This window comes from Pavona decussata, unplaced genomic scaffold (genome assembly GCF_977016875.1).
Source record: "Pavona decussata unplaced genomic scaffold, jaPavDecu1.1 SCAFFOLD_180, whole genome shotgun sequence".
NCBI lineage: Eukaryota > Metazoa > Cnidaria > Anthozoa > Scleractinia > Agariciidae > Pavona > Pavona decussata.
In genome coordinates, this window is record NW_028145590.1 from 1,160,620 (window position 1) to 1,173,466 (window position 12,847).

Consider the following 12,847-nt stretch of genomic DNA (forward strand, 5'->3'; position numbering starts at 1 on the left):
GAAAGATAGAATAATTGAAAGCCATATTAAACTCCCAGGAGACAAAGGGATCGTCTGCTATAACATAACACAACAGCGAACTTACTCGCGGTATTTCATGGGGTCGCAATTTCAATTACCCCCATGGAATCAAGTTTGAAAATTGACAGCTTTATATTATCGTTATTTTTGTGGACCATTTTCAACAATTTTAATTTTTATTATCAGTCATAAATTGATTACTTGAAATATTTTCCTGTAAATGTTTCATTGTAAATACTGACTATACATTAAATACGAGTAGGTTTTTGATTTGATTTAATTTATACTTTTGCTTTTGAGGGCCACAAGATCGTCAATAATTTTAGTTACTGTTTACGTGTTACCCTCCTGAAATAAAGTAGTACCTTACTAATGGTAAACGCGTGTTGGAAGTCGAGCGAGATTCGTATGCAAAAAAAAAACAATTGTGCTCACACAGTGCTTCATGAAAGATCATATCAAGAAAAAGGTTTGTAGGAGTTACTGACACCCATTTTTCATACTGTCACCATTTGTCGGACCACTTGACGAGAATGTTTACCTATTGTGTCAAAGCCATGCTAAAATTAAAACGAAATAACTTTCCTTGTAAATAAGATGTTTCTAGAGCACTAACCAGAAGGCCAATATCACTGAAGTGATTTTCTCAAGGAGTGAACAACGTCTAGTTCCCTGGTTTTAGCGATTTTCGAAGACACTGTGAGATCTCCCTATGCGGGAACGGGCCGCACGTACTACTCTTGAAGCCAACGTACTACTCGAATCGTAACAATGATCAATCACCTTAACTTGATTCCATTTTACAATGAAGTATATATTGATCGATGTGCAATGGTCTACAAAAGGATCATTATAAACGCATCTCTGGGAGCAAACTCATAAAACACTAGATATTGTATTGATTGTGCCTACACTACAGATGGGAGATGCACCTTTACTGTAGGGACTGTAAAAGATAGAAACAACTTATCCTAATCTCTAAAAACAATTAAGTCCTTGACAGAAAGATAGAATTATTGAAAACGATATTAAACTCTCAGAAGACAGAGGGATCGTTAGCAATAACATAAGACAATAGCGATCTTTCTAGCGATATTTCATGCTGTCGCAATTTTATTTATCCCCATAGAATCAAGTTTGAAGATTGATAGCTTTATATTATCGTTATTTCAATTTTTGTCGACCTTTTTCAACAATTTTAACTTTTATTATCAGTTGATAATTGATTGCTAGAGATGTTTTCCTTTAGATGTTTTATTGTAAATACTGACTATTTATATTAATTTGTGCTTTTTCTTTTGAGGGCCACAAGATCGTCAGTAATTTTAGTTACTGTTTACGGGCCACCCTCTTAAAATAAATTCGTACCTTACTTATGGCAAACAAGTTTTGGATATCGAGCCAGATTCGCATGCAAAAAAGGATTGTGCTCACACAGTGCTTAATGAAAGATCATATTAATAAAATGGTTTGTAGGAGTTGCTGTCACTCATTTTTAACTCGTGAATGTGCGCATGCATAATGACCCTAAATGCGCGGGCGGGATGGAGATGAAAAAGTGCTGCACAAGGCTGTGCAGAACTTTCTTATGTATTTCTTTATGAGGTTTAGCGCTGTGTGTGGCGCTTGTTTCAGTTGAATTTTACGGACTATAGCAATGGTATGCCAGAAACAGAAGCACGCGGTTAACATTAAACAAGTGTTTTCCCTATACGTTGCTACGTAAACATGGAGTTCCAAGAGAATGCACGCTCAGGCCTCAAGCAATGCGATTCAAAATCAAAGGAAAACGATAAAAACAAAGAAGCGCTAAAAAAAGGTTTTCTCAGAGAACAGCATGTGTTCATTTGCATACCATTAGGGTCAGAAACTTCCTGTGTGGGACGAAAACAAAATTCCAAAGAGCGAGGTAAACGGCTGATGCCATGGATACTGACAGACATAAAGTGGATAACATCTTTGCTCTGAGCTATCTTATTGCAGAGGACTGCAGAGGATACGGAGATTGAAAACCCAAGATCAGTCAAGGAGCAGTTACTAAAGATCAAGACTTTGTCCTTCGTCAAAGTGAGTCTTTTCTAAATTTTGAGGTATTTAGGTTTTAGTTCAGCTATTTAGGTTTTAATACAATTTTGTTGACCGAGTTGCTCACTTTCGGGGCTCTATGAAGTCCACGTTCTTTGGATGGTTTTAAAAAAACTAATCGTGAAAGCTTGTTTCTCATTATTGCCAGTTATCTCGGCTTGCCAATTGTCCTTTTAAAACAGTTCGAGATATGAAATTTAATTTAGAGAAAATTACATACCAGAAACCCTTTCATTTTAATGAAAATAAGCGTTAGTTGAGTAGCGTGCACAAACCTGCATGCTTTAGAAAGTAGCCAGTGAGTTTGGAATGTTTATTGTATTGATTATCTTGTGGGATGGTTGGTCTAGGTTTGTGTACAATTTCAAGTTTATTGGGTCATTTTACACCTTGAACGGGGTTGGTCCTTTGGCCTAAATTTTCGCGGTTTTCATCGGCCCCTGACCGCACCTAGGTCGCATTCCAAACTCTTTCAATTTTCTCTGAAAACAAAATACCTTGGAACTTTAAAATATGATTTTCGAAAATAGTTAATCCAAGGTTATCTTCAGACGAAATATCAGAAATTCGACCAAGTGGTCACTGAAATGCAGTTCTCGGGCTTACAGGCAGCCGCTCTTAATTTTTCGTAAAAGTTCTCTTGTTCTTGCAGACAATTCTAACTCTCGCCAACAGTAGGTGTCCATTCATCCTTATAAACATGATGACCACGCACAAACGAATTCAGCTGTAACAATCCATTGACATATCAGCTACTCAGTGTTGCTTCCAAGTTCGTTCTTGCACACTGTACTGGCCACTGACACATCCGGAATTTGCTTTCAACGTCCGAATCCTGTGAACATTGGAACGCGGTAATGCGCGGTGTACAGTTAAGCCTAAAAGGATAAGGGCACGTTTCTGCTTTCATTTCCACTTGCAAGCAAAATGTCTGAACGAGTATGCGATCGGTTGCAAAAGAAAACCTTAACCCTCGGAGAGAACAATCGTGTTCAATGGCGTGCTAAAAAACAGAGACGGTTGCAGAAAACTGGCTTGGAAAGACAAAGATTGTAGCCATAATCAAGGTAATGCGGATATTAAAACGAAACATAAAAGCGTAATACGAAACGTTCAACAACAAGGATCGCGAGATAGTAAATAGCCAGAAATAAATGAGTCGTATACCAATAGTACTGCTTGCTAGAGATGCTATGTTGCCTATAAATATAATTGGCCGATGATTAGACAAGAAGCCACACAAATAGCCAAGAAATTGAACAAGCTAGCCGAATTGAATGATTTAAAGCTTCAAGTAGACAGCTAGAACGTTGCTACGGTATCGGCCTGTCGAAGGTGAATCAGGCAGAGTACAAACTGAATCAGTGGAGTCCTGGATGAAAAGGCTGATGAAATTGTACAAAGGATATAAAATTGAACCTAAAAATATCTGGATGAAGACGAGACAGGGTGTTTCCCCCATACGCTGATAAATAATCTTTGTTTTGGATGATTGCCTAGTTCTTAATCGAGATAACATTGGATATATCGTCTTTTCGATGTCTAGTAAAGTTGAAGCCTTTCAAAATATTGCGAAAAATATACCCCAAAATGTCTTAGCCGTTCGTCAATCAATCTACACATTTCTTGGATTGACTGATACAAATACATAAAGGAAGTACAGCTCTTAATATCTGATAAGATTTACAGAGTTGCCCTATTAAGAGGCGGAGAGTTGAATTCACAACAACTCTTTTGAGTCGGCAACTGATGGCCGAATTTTAAGGCCATTAAAAATTTGTGTTCTCTTTATTTTCCAAAGTAAAGATAATAGAAACTTACAAACCGCCATTTCGCAGTTAGATCCATAAATTAGTTTACATGTCGAATTTGAGCGAAATTGATGAGATGCGGTTGCCGCCCAAAGTTCGTATCTTACTGATTACTGCTTCAAAGCTAGCCGTTTGCTTTCGAAATGCTGAGGTAGGAACGATGAAAATTCCCAGCTTATATTTTCGACCGTGCATGTCAGGTGAGGGTGGCTCGTTTTTATCGGTAATTGATCCAAAATAAAACTCTCCTTTCAATTTCCGTCCTCAAAACGTTCAGAGCCCTTTTTTAAATGAATCTCACAAAGTGCCCCTTCCGATCTGGGAAGAATTTTCAAAGCTGAACTTCTTCACCCTTCAGATTCTAAGAGTGACACAACGAAAAAAAAAAAAACGATGGCGACCGAAGTTGCCGCTTTGCAGAAAACCAGATTTATAGAGTATTAGAAAATAACCATCATGACCAGTATTATTTATTTTGGCAACATATCTGTAAGCACAAGAAAGCATTCGGTATCGAAATTAAACTTGGAAAGAAAAACAAACCTTAGTGTTATGTCAATTGGACTTACAATTACTTTGTATTTCTTCTTGGGTACATAAACTTTATTTAACTCCAACTGAAGAGTAGCCACAGCATTTTGCATATGCCAGATAAAAATCTACACTCGCAAATATTCTAAATAAAAGTTAAAAAAAATTAAAAATTAAAATTGCCGAAGTTAAGGCATTTCTTCTGAAATCCGTTCAATTTTTTGAAAGTTCTTACGGTCCAGAGTTTCACAGATAAATATTTGAGAGGTTTTAGGTCATAGGTGGTAGTTCTGTGCGAGGAAGTGTCAGGATGTAGTCCTGTGCCCCGAAGGTTGTAATTTAAAAAGCAGAAACTAAGCATGTTAGCATAATTTGTTAAAAATAGACTCTTATATAGTAAAATCAGCATTTTCTGGAGATGACTATTATACAACGATGCGAGATTGGCCGGTGCATTTGTTAATTTGTTATCCGCTCCACAGTATTTATACTCATCGGCAAACATTTTTATTTATTTTTTTCCTACGAAGATCCTTCCTGGCTATAAGTTCATTCTAACTGCGTAAAACCAATGTTTCTTTTTTTTAGCTTCAATGGTCTCAAGTTTAAGTTCCCATTTACATGGGCCCTTTCCGCAGAAAATCTGAGCCTGTGCTTCGTTTGATCAAAACTGGCCGTTCCAGTTGTTCGACGTTAATTCGAGAAAAAAATTGCTCACCTAATCGAAATAAGGAAAATTGAAATTAAGAATAATCGTTATCTATGCCAAGGTCACCAAAGTGATGTGATTTACATGAATAAACTTGTAATTCCTAAAGCGTATTTGGTATCCTAGCAATAAAAATCCCCATCCAAATCGCCAAGATGGCGGCTACTTTAAATTGTGACTTAGGCGAAACAATGTTCGCCTTGAAAAATCAGTTTCTCGACGGTATCTCGGAAATCGATGATCACGTAATTTGCAAGCTGTAGCAAAATTCTATTCAGATATTGGTGGCTTGTTATAATGCTGAGGCTCAATTTAATTGGCGTTTTTAGAGCAAAACAGCGATCCTAAAACAATCGACAATTCCAAAGCTAAAACTCACGATCCGCTTGTTTTGCTCAGCAGAATCAGAGATGGTTATAAAGGAAGCTGTATTTATCATGTTCTTTATCACGTTGCTTGTGGCAATGGATGCAAAGGAGCCCGATGAGGTTCGAGGTAAATAATTCCGTAATGGAATTTTTTTAACAAAAAAAACAACAACGAACAAACAGATAATTGTATTTGATTCACACAAATTATTACTGAATAAAAGAATGAATGAATTTTTATTTCCCATAATGTAATACAAATACATACTTGTAAGTGTTACAATTTAAATTCCTGAAGAAATGATTGTTCAAGTGCAGTTCAACGATAAAACAAATAAAGGCAGATATCAACTAGAAGAGGACGGCTCAATTTTTTTTTTTTATTTTTTTGTCGTTCCATACCACGAAGTGTGTATGATCTCTCCTCAGAAAGAATCATTATTCACACTCGGTCCACCCCAGAAATGATTTTTCTGATCAAACACTTTGGTTTGCTGAGCAAAGAGACATTTGGGCCGCTCTACCCACACCAGGATCCGTTCAGAAAGACTGGGAATATTTCAAATCTGGATTTGAACTGCTTTGCGAAATACAGCAAATTAATTAGTTCGATCGACAAGTTTTTCACTTGTAAGCCTATAAACAGGTTTTACAGTGGGTAGCCTTTGCAAAGATTTTCAGTGTGTAGGCCGGTGGGGGTGGTGCAAGTCAAAAAGCGGGAAGATACATTCTTATTTTCCAATGTTATTAAGTCAGAAACACATGTTAGTAATGAAAAACCATAATCATCATTTTTGTTTCTTGTAGTATTGCGCAAAACGTCGTTTCTAGCCTCTGTCAATGACGGGGGGAACGGAAATGATATCGGCGGACGGATGGTGGACAAGATAAACGAGATTACACAACTGGTTAAAAAAAAGAAGTTCAAGAAAAACAGAAAAGCGGTTTTGAGGCTACTCAATGAGTTGTCCGCAATGACTAAATATTGCGAAGCTCCTCCAACTTCTCCACCCGAACCAGGTAGGCAAGAGCAAGAGAGAGTGAGATTAACTTCTTTACTTGAATACAGCCTTTAATAAAAATAAGTAACGGCTTCTTTTTAGAATTACAGAAGAAAATGCACTGGAATTTAGGAATTACTTAACAGTTAAGCAGCAGTTGATACGTTGTTCATAACAATAGATCTACTGACTTTTGTCTCATGAAGAGGGACAGATTTCTTAAGTTTTGCTCCCCTTTAAGAATATAAACTTCTTGATCTGATGTAGACGTATATATGCCAAAAACACGGGACTGAATAACAGACCATGGAGATGATGATGATGATGATGATGATGATGATGGTTATTATTATTATCATTCTTTTGCTTCTTCAGAATGTGAGGCTGGCTGGGTAAGACATGGTCAATCGTGTTACTACATCGATGACACTCCAACCAAAGCTTGGAGTGCTGCTCGACAAGCCTGCCAAAGACGGGGTGCAGACCTGCCCATAATCCAATCAGCAGATGAAAACAAGTTCATCGGTGATCTGGTGTCTGCACAGGACACCATCACATGGGGTGGTGCGTGGATTGGAATCCTGAGAAATCAGAGAGACGATAAGCTGTACTGGATTGATGGCACTGCAGTAGCCGGAGGGTATACTGCTTGGACGGCGGGGAATCCAAGCAACAGCGGAGGTACAGAGGATTGTGGCCACATAATGGGAAACGCTCGTCCAGGCCATGAAAAAATGTGGAATGATGTACCCTGCGCTTTGACGTCCAGTTGGTTTCGAAACAAGTACCCAGTTATTCTGTGCGAGAAGTGACTGATTTAGGGAGTACAGTTCCTTCTTAACGCGCAGCCGCTCATGAAGTTTTATTATCGTTTTAAGTTAAAGGTGAAAATATTAACTAATCAAAAGCCTGACGTCTAGTCAACTTGTATTGTAAATTAAGGTCAATATATACTGAGTCAATAAAAATGGTGTTGGAAACATAACTTCTAAATGTAGTTTTATTTGTGTTGCTTCTGAAGTAATTTGGGTGGGGGGGGGGGGGGGGTGTTTCTTCTGCCTTTTATTCTACTACCCCACCCTGATTAAAACCTGCACGGAGTCAGCAAGGGAGATCATGACATCTGCGCGGTGCGGGTACCTTTATTCTCTTCGCAGCTTTCTTTGCCCTACCGGTACACAATCTATTATTTTGATTCTTTCTTATGTTCACCGGTGACATCTACACTCACTGTGGTTAGGCTTCGAGTAAGAACCTTCCAACTCCTTTAAACAACATTTGGAGTTCTTCATCGTTTACATCTGTTTGTGACAGACCCCTATAAATGGTGGCTCTCTTGATTATGACTGCTATGATTATTCCTTCAAAAAAGTAGTTTCCCACCGTCTGACACTTCCAGCAGAATGAAATGCTAACAGTCGCAGATAACGTGATTGAAAATTATTCTGTAGACTTTCTCGTGATCCATATTTCCCATTAACTCCTTGATCTCAGGTGTTTCTTCAACGTAGTCGGTTCTTCTTTAGGCCGCCATACGTGTTAATGCATTCAAGAAAGCATGTGTTGAAGCCACCACAACGGTAATAAAACCTCCAGCATTCTGTTACAATGTTTTATAACACAGAGGGCAAAATTACTGAATGCTGATTTGTCGAAACAGAGGGCATTTTTTTTTTAAATTTCCCTTTCAACGAGGGCAAAATTACTCACTCCTGATTGGTTGAGCGGCGAAAATACTTGCTTCTGAATGGGTGAGCACGCCATTTCTACATTTCGTTGGTTTCTTCATTTTGTGCCGCGGCAAGAACGACTTTTTTCAGGTTCCTTGGAGTTTGACTTTTTAAGCCGGATTGTTTGTGCCAAAAATACTTGGAAATCAAGTGCTACAGCTAGAAAAGGAAATTCCTTAAGGTGAACTTTCGTTTCTTACAAGAAACTGCAAGAGATTATTTGTGTCAAAAGCTAAAAACTTGATCGGATTTGTTTGGTAGAAAAACTGAAATCATTCATGGCCGCGACCAAGTGCTTTCATTTCGCCAAGGCTTCTTCCAACGAACGATAACCGAACAATAATAATAGTGCCCTTTTGATGGGAGAAAGGAGCAGCTCTAATTCAGTGGAAGAAATTACTCTGCACATTCCTTCTTTGGACTCACGGTTTCCTATCTTTATTGATCTGTAATCTTGTGATTTTCGAGCTGTTTTGTACGCTAAGACACGGGTGAATTGTTTGTTTGTTTTGCTTACGGGTGAGTGTTTTTACTCCAGGCCGGCCGGGCTGACTGTTTTACGAAGTGCCTCATAGTTTTAAGAAAATTTTGCCCTCTATGTTATAAACATAGGTCGCATTTGCCCTCTATGTTATAGACATGAATGGGAAAACTTTAAAAATTAACACCTGGAATTAATCTTTAATTCTACTCGGCCTCATGCGAAACACGCTCTTTTTAAGGGACATGAGAGGAGGGAAGAAAAGGCAAAGAAACTGCACTAAAGAGAGGCGATTTAAACTAATACAAGGAAACAAAACCTTATAAAGTGGACTAGCGTCAAATTCAAAACTCGACAAAAAACGACACATTTGCATTTAATAACAATTAAGCGAAGTATTACCGACTTTCATTTCGTGGGGGACTGGGTACAAGTCTGTGTATTATGGAATATGGGACATAACACTCCCACAGCCAGAAAGAGCACACCGAACTTTACAAAATCCTCAAGTTTCGTGGGATTTGGGCCAATATTGAACGAGATACAGCCATTCAAAAACTTTAAAGAAATTAGCAAGGAATGTATGGATAGTCGGACGCGACGGACAATTTGTCCGGCGTCCGTATGTATTTCATAGTAAAAATTGGAGTTTTTGAATGGCTGTATCTCGTCTAATATTGGCTTGATTAACACCAAACTTGAGGATGTTGGAAAGTTCGGTGTGCTCTTTCTGACTATGTGTGTGTGTTGTGTCCCATATCCCATAATACACAGACTCATACCCAGTCCCCCACGATATGAAAGTCGGCAATGAATTCGAAAACGACATTTAAGGCCGCGCGGGATTGTAGGATACGGCATTAAAATTTTCTTCCCCCAGTCCCCCAAGTTACGTCACCAGATCACCCGGAAAGGATGAGAAATTTTTAAAGTTATTACGTTCATACTATAAGCAGAGTTAGATATTCTATTAAAAAGGAATTGTGGAGTTCCGCTCTTAGGCTTGGCTAAATATATACATATATTCGCATGAACCTTGTTTAATGGCCTTAGCTCCCACGAGTCTCCTGTAGCTCACTGGTAGAGCATCCGAACTAGTAATCGGAAGGTCTTAGGTTCGACATGACTCCTGATAGGAGCACTGGGAATTTCTTTTTCCAAGTTTGCCTGTGTCAGGGATATAAGATTCATTCTTGGATCAGAAGGGGTTATTCTGAGTACGAACGCCTTAATAAGTTAAATTTATTACCCTTGAAGTATTGTAGGGAAATTAACGATTTAGTTTTCTTTTCTAAGTGTCTTAAAGGACCCTACTCAGCCTCCGCCATTTTCGATGCCATCGAAATCATTGATATTGCATGGTGAAAAGAAATCTTATTGCTTAACTGTAAGTTGTATTCCTGTAAGTATGTTTCATTATCTTTAGTAGTTTCACAGTGATTTCGTTCATTTGAACACGCTCTGAAAAAAATATAATAGCCAAACTCTCGCATATAAACGAAAACAAAGAACTGGCTGACTAGGTCCCTCTAAGAATATACAGCTATTTCAATTAACGTTGTCGCTTCAAAGCATAAAGCTAAAAGACGAGACCGAGAGTTTACGTGGGATTCTTATGAATAAATTCATCAAAGTCAGTCATGCCTGGAGAAAACAATAGGTTGTAATTAGCAGTACAATGACCTGCACGTGCAGGGATGATTTTGATGAAATTATTCATAACAAATAATCCCACAAAACATTGCGGTCTTGTCTTTTAGCTTGATCTTAATCCGACAAGGTTAATTGAAATAGCTGATATAAAGCAAACATTCTCGATTATGTATCTTTTCGTTCTTGTACTAAGCCACTTAGAAATGTTGATCATTTAACGCTTCATTCTTCCTTTCAGCAGGACTGACGTCTTAAAGGATTCGTTTTTTGTTCGGATCTGTCGTCTGTGGAATGATTTACCGCTTAGTTTAAGAGAATCAAATGCCTTGTCAATAAAATTAGATACTATTTTATAGATTTGTTTATGATGTTATAATAGGTGGCTTATTTTTAAGGAGTCTGGTTGATTTGATTTGATTGTGAACCTGATACTTGATTGAATAAATAAAATAAATTACCGAATAATACATCACTCTTACATATATATCATTGGGTAAGGTGTTAAATATTTGTGGGTTGACTTCCGGACTGAACTTTATCCGATCTCGGTTGTCATTGCTTCCCAGGCCTTTGACGAGTCGGCTAAGAAGGCACCTTTCCGATGCGAGCTATCAAAGTCAGTTCAGCAGGTTGATGTTTCTTAGTGGGGAAGAATTATTGCTGATCCTTAACATTAACTGGCTAAGTTATCTTACGGTGAGACCAACTTGGGTTTTCTTCGCTCCTTCACACTAGCCACTTGTCTTTGTACCTCACTACAGACTTTGTCGACGTTCTCTTTCGCCTCCCTCAGTGTTACCTTTTTCGCAGGCGTACCTTTTTCGTGTATTCCAAAAGTGTCGTAAAGACATCCAAGGTTTTTTAGAAATGAAACTGTTTTAGAAAGACTGGTTACCAGCCTAATGGTTCCCACTGCAACATCAGTTACAAAAAGTGTTTTCTCGTAAGTGCAAATTGTATCTACTTGAACGAAAGATGCTGATTTCTCTGAGCCATCAGAATTTTTTTCTTGGCCAGTTCCAATAACAACAGGTAAAGGATTCTTCAGACAAAATTTGATGACCTAACGTGCGCTAGAACCACTTTTTAAAATTTTCTTTACATGTCTCACATTTCTCTGCCAAAATGTTTCCTTCCGCTGACTAAAATTTCCCGGGAAAAATTACCGAGAAATTAATGGAAAATCTAAAACAAGCAACCGGAAAAAATAAAGCACAGGTACGTGCGGCCCCCTAAATTTGACAGTAGAACTCTTTGTAGCGTAGCTTTAGTTTACATTTTTTAGAACAACCGCTTTACGAAAATTATTCCACTTTAGATTCTCATACAAACACTGTAATTTGATCTAATTTCTCACGCGCTTTCCATATACAGGGTTTTCCCCTCCCTCAAACAAGCTAACACTAATCCCTATACAGGGTTTTCCCTTCCCCCAAAACAAGCTAACCCTAATCCATATACAGGGTTTCCCTTCCCCCAAACAAGCTAACCCTAATCTCTATACAGGGTTTCCCCTTCCTTCAAACAAGCTAACCCTAATCCATATACAGGGTTTCCCTTCCCCCAAACAAGCTAACCCTAATCTCTATACAGGGTTTCCCCTTCCTTCAAACAAGCTAACCCTAATCCCTATACAGGGTTTCCCCCTTCCCCAAACAAGCTAACTCTAATCCCTATACAGGGTTACCCCTTCCCCCAAACAAGCTAACCATAATCCCTATACAGGGTTTCCCCTTCCCTCAAAAACTAGCCAACCCTAATCCATATACAGTGTTTCCCCTTCCCCCAGACAAGCTTACCCTTATCCATATATAGGGTTTCCCCTTCCCTCAAAACAAGCTAACTCTAATCCCTATACAGGGGTTTCCCCTTCTCCCTAAACAAGCTAACCCCCTATACAGGATTTCCCCTTCCCCCAAACTAGCTTACCCTAATGCACATACAGAATTTTTCCCTCTTCCCCAAACCTAGAGAATCCTAGTCCATATACAGAGTTCCCCCTTTCCAAAACTAACTAACCCCAATCCTTAAACATATTTTGTCCCTCCCTCAATCTAGCTAATCCCTATATACATGCCTTTCCCTTATTGCGGCTTTTTCTGGAATTCCAATCTGACATTTCTATTAGGTTTTAGTTGTTTTTGTTACTTTACTTAACACTAATTGAGCTTGAGAGTGCTGCGTTGCAGAGGTCTCTCACTCAATATAACCACTTACATGGTAAACTATTTTACTATTGATTTTTTGTTCTACACACAACTATTTCCCCACCCATACACTTAAACCCCTCTTTTACTTACTGATTTTAATCAGTGGAGACTTTAGAACCCATATATTTAGGATTCCATACCATGGCTTCTGGGATACCACAAAGGTTGCTAGAGATACTACTTAAGCTAACTTTAATACAGTGAGAATTTAGGGTTGGGGACACCTTGTGATCTCTATCCTACAGTT

General features: G+C 38.5%; 1 protein-coding gene across 1 annotated transcript; it reads left to right on the forward strand.

Moving 5' to 3' along the window:
• Positions 1 to 5,558: 5,558 nt before the first annotated feature.
• Positions 5,559 to 7,494, forward strand: LOC146463147 (CD209 antigen-like protein C). The gene is made up of 3 exons (XM_085084815.1): positions 5,559 to 5,652; positions 6,333 to 6,545; positions 6,902 to 7,494. Exons 1-3 carry the CDS (start codon positions 5,568 to 5,570, stop codon positions 7,336 to 7,338), a joined length of 735 nt encoding a protein of 244 aa, XP_084940941.1. The 5' UTR covers positions 5,559 to 5,567; the 3' UTR covers positions 7,339 to 7,494.
• Positions 7,495 to 12,847: the final 5,353 nt, after the last annotated feature.

Excerpts from the sequence above, each read along its gene's own strand:
- LOC146463147 (XM_085084815.1), top strand. The coding sequence starts at position 5,568 with ATGGTTATAAAGGAAGCTGTATTTATCATGTTCTTTATCACGTTGCTT. Across the intron at positions 5,653-6,332 it reads GGAGCCCGATGAGGTTCGAG|TATTGCGCAAAACGTCGTTT; the intron begins GTAAATAATTCC and ends TGTTTCTTGTAG. Across the intron at positions 6,546-6,901 it reads AACTTCTCCACCCGAACCAG|AATGTGAGGCTGGCTGGGTA; the intron begins GTAGGCAAGAGC and ends TTGCTTCTTCAG.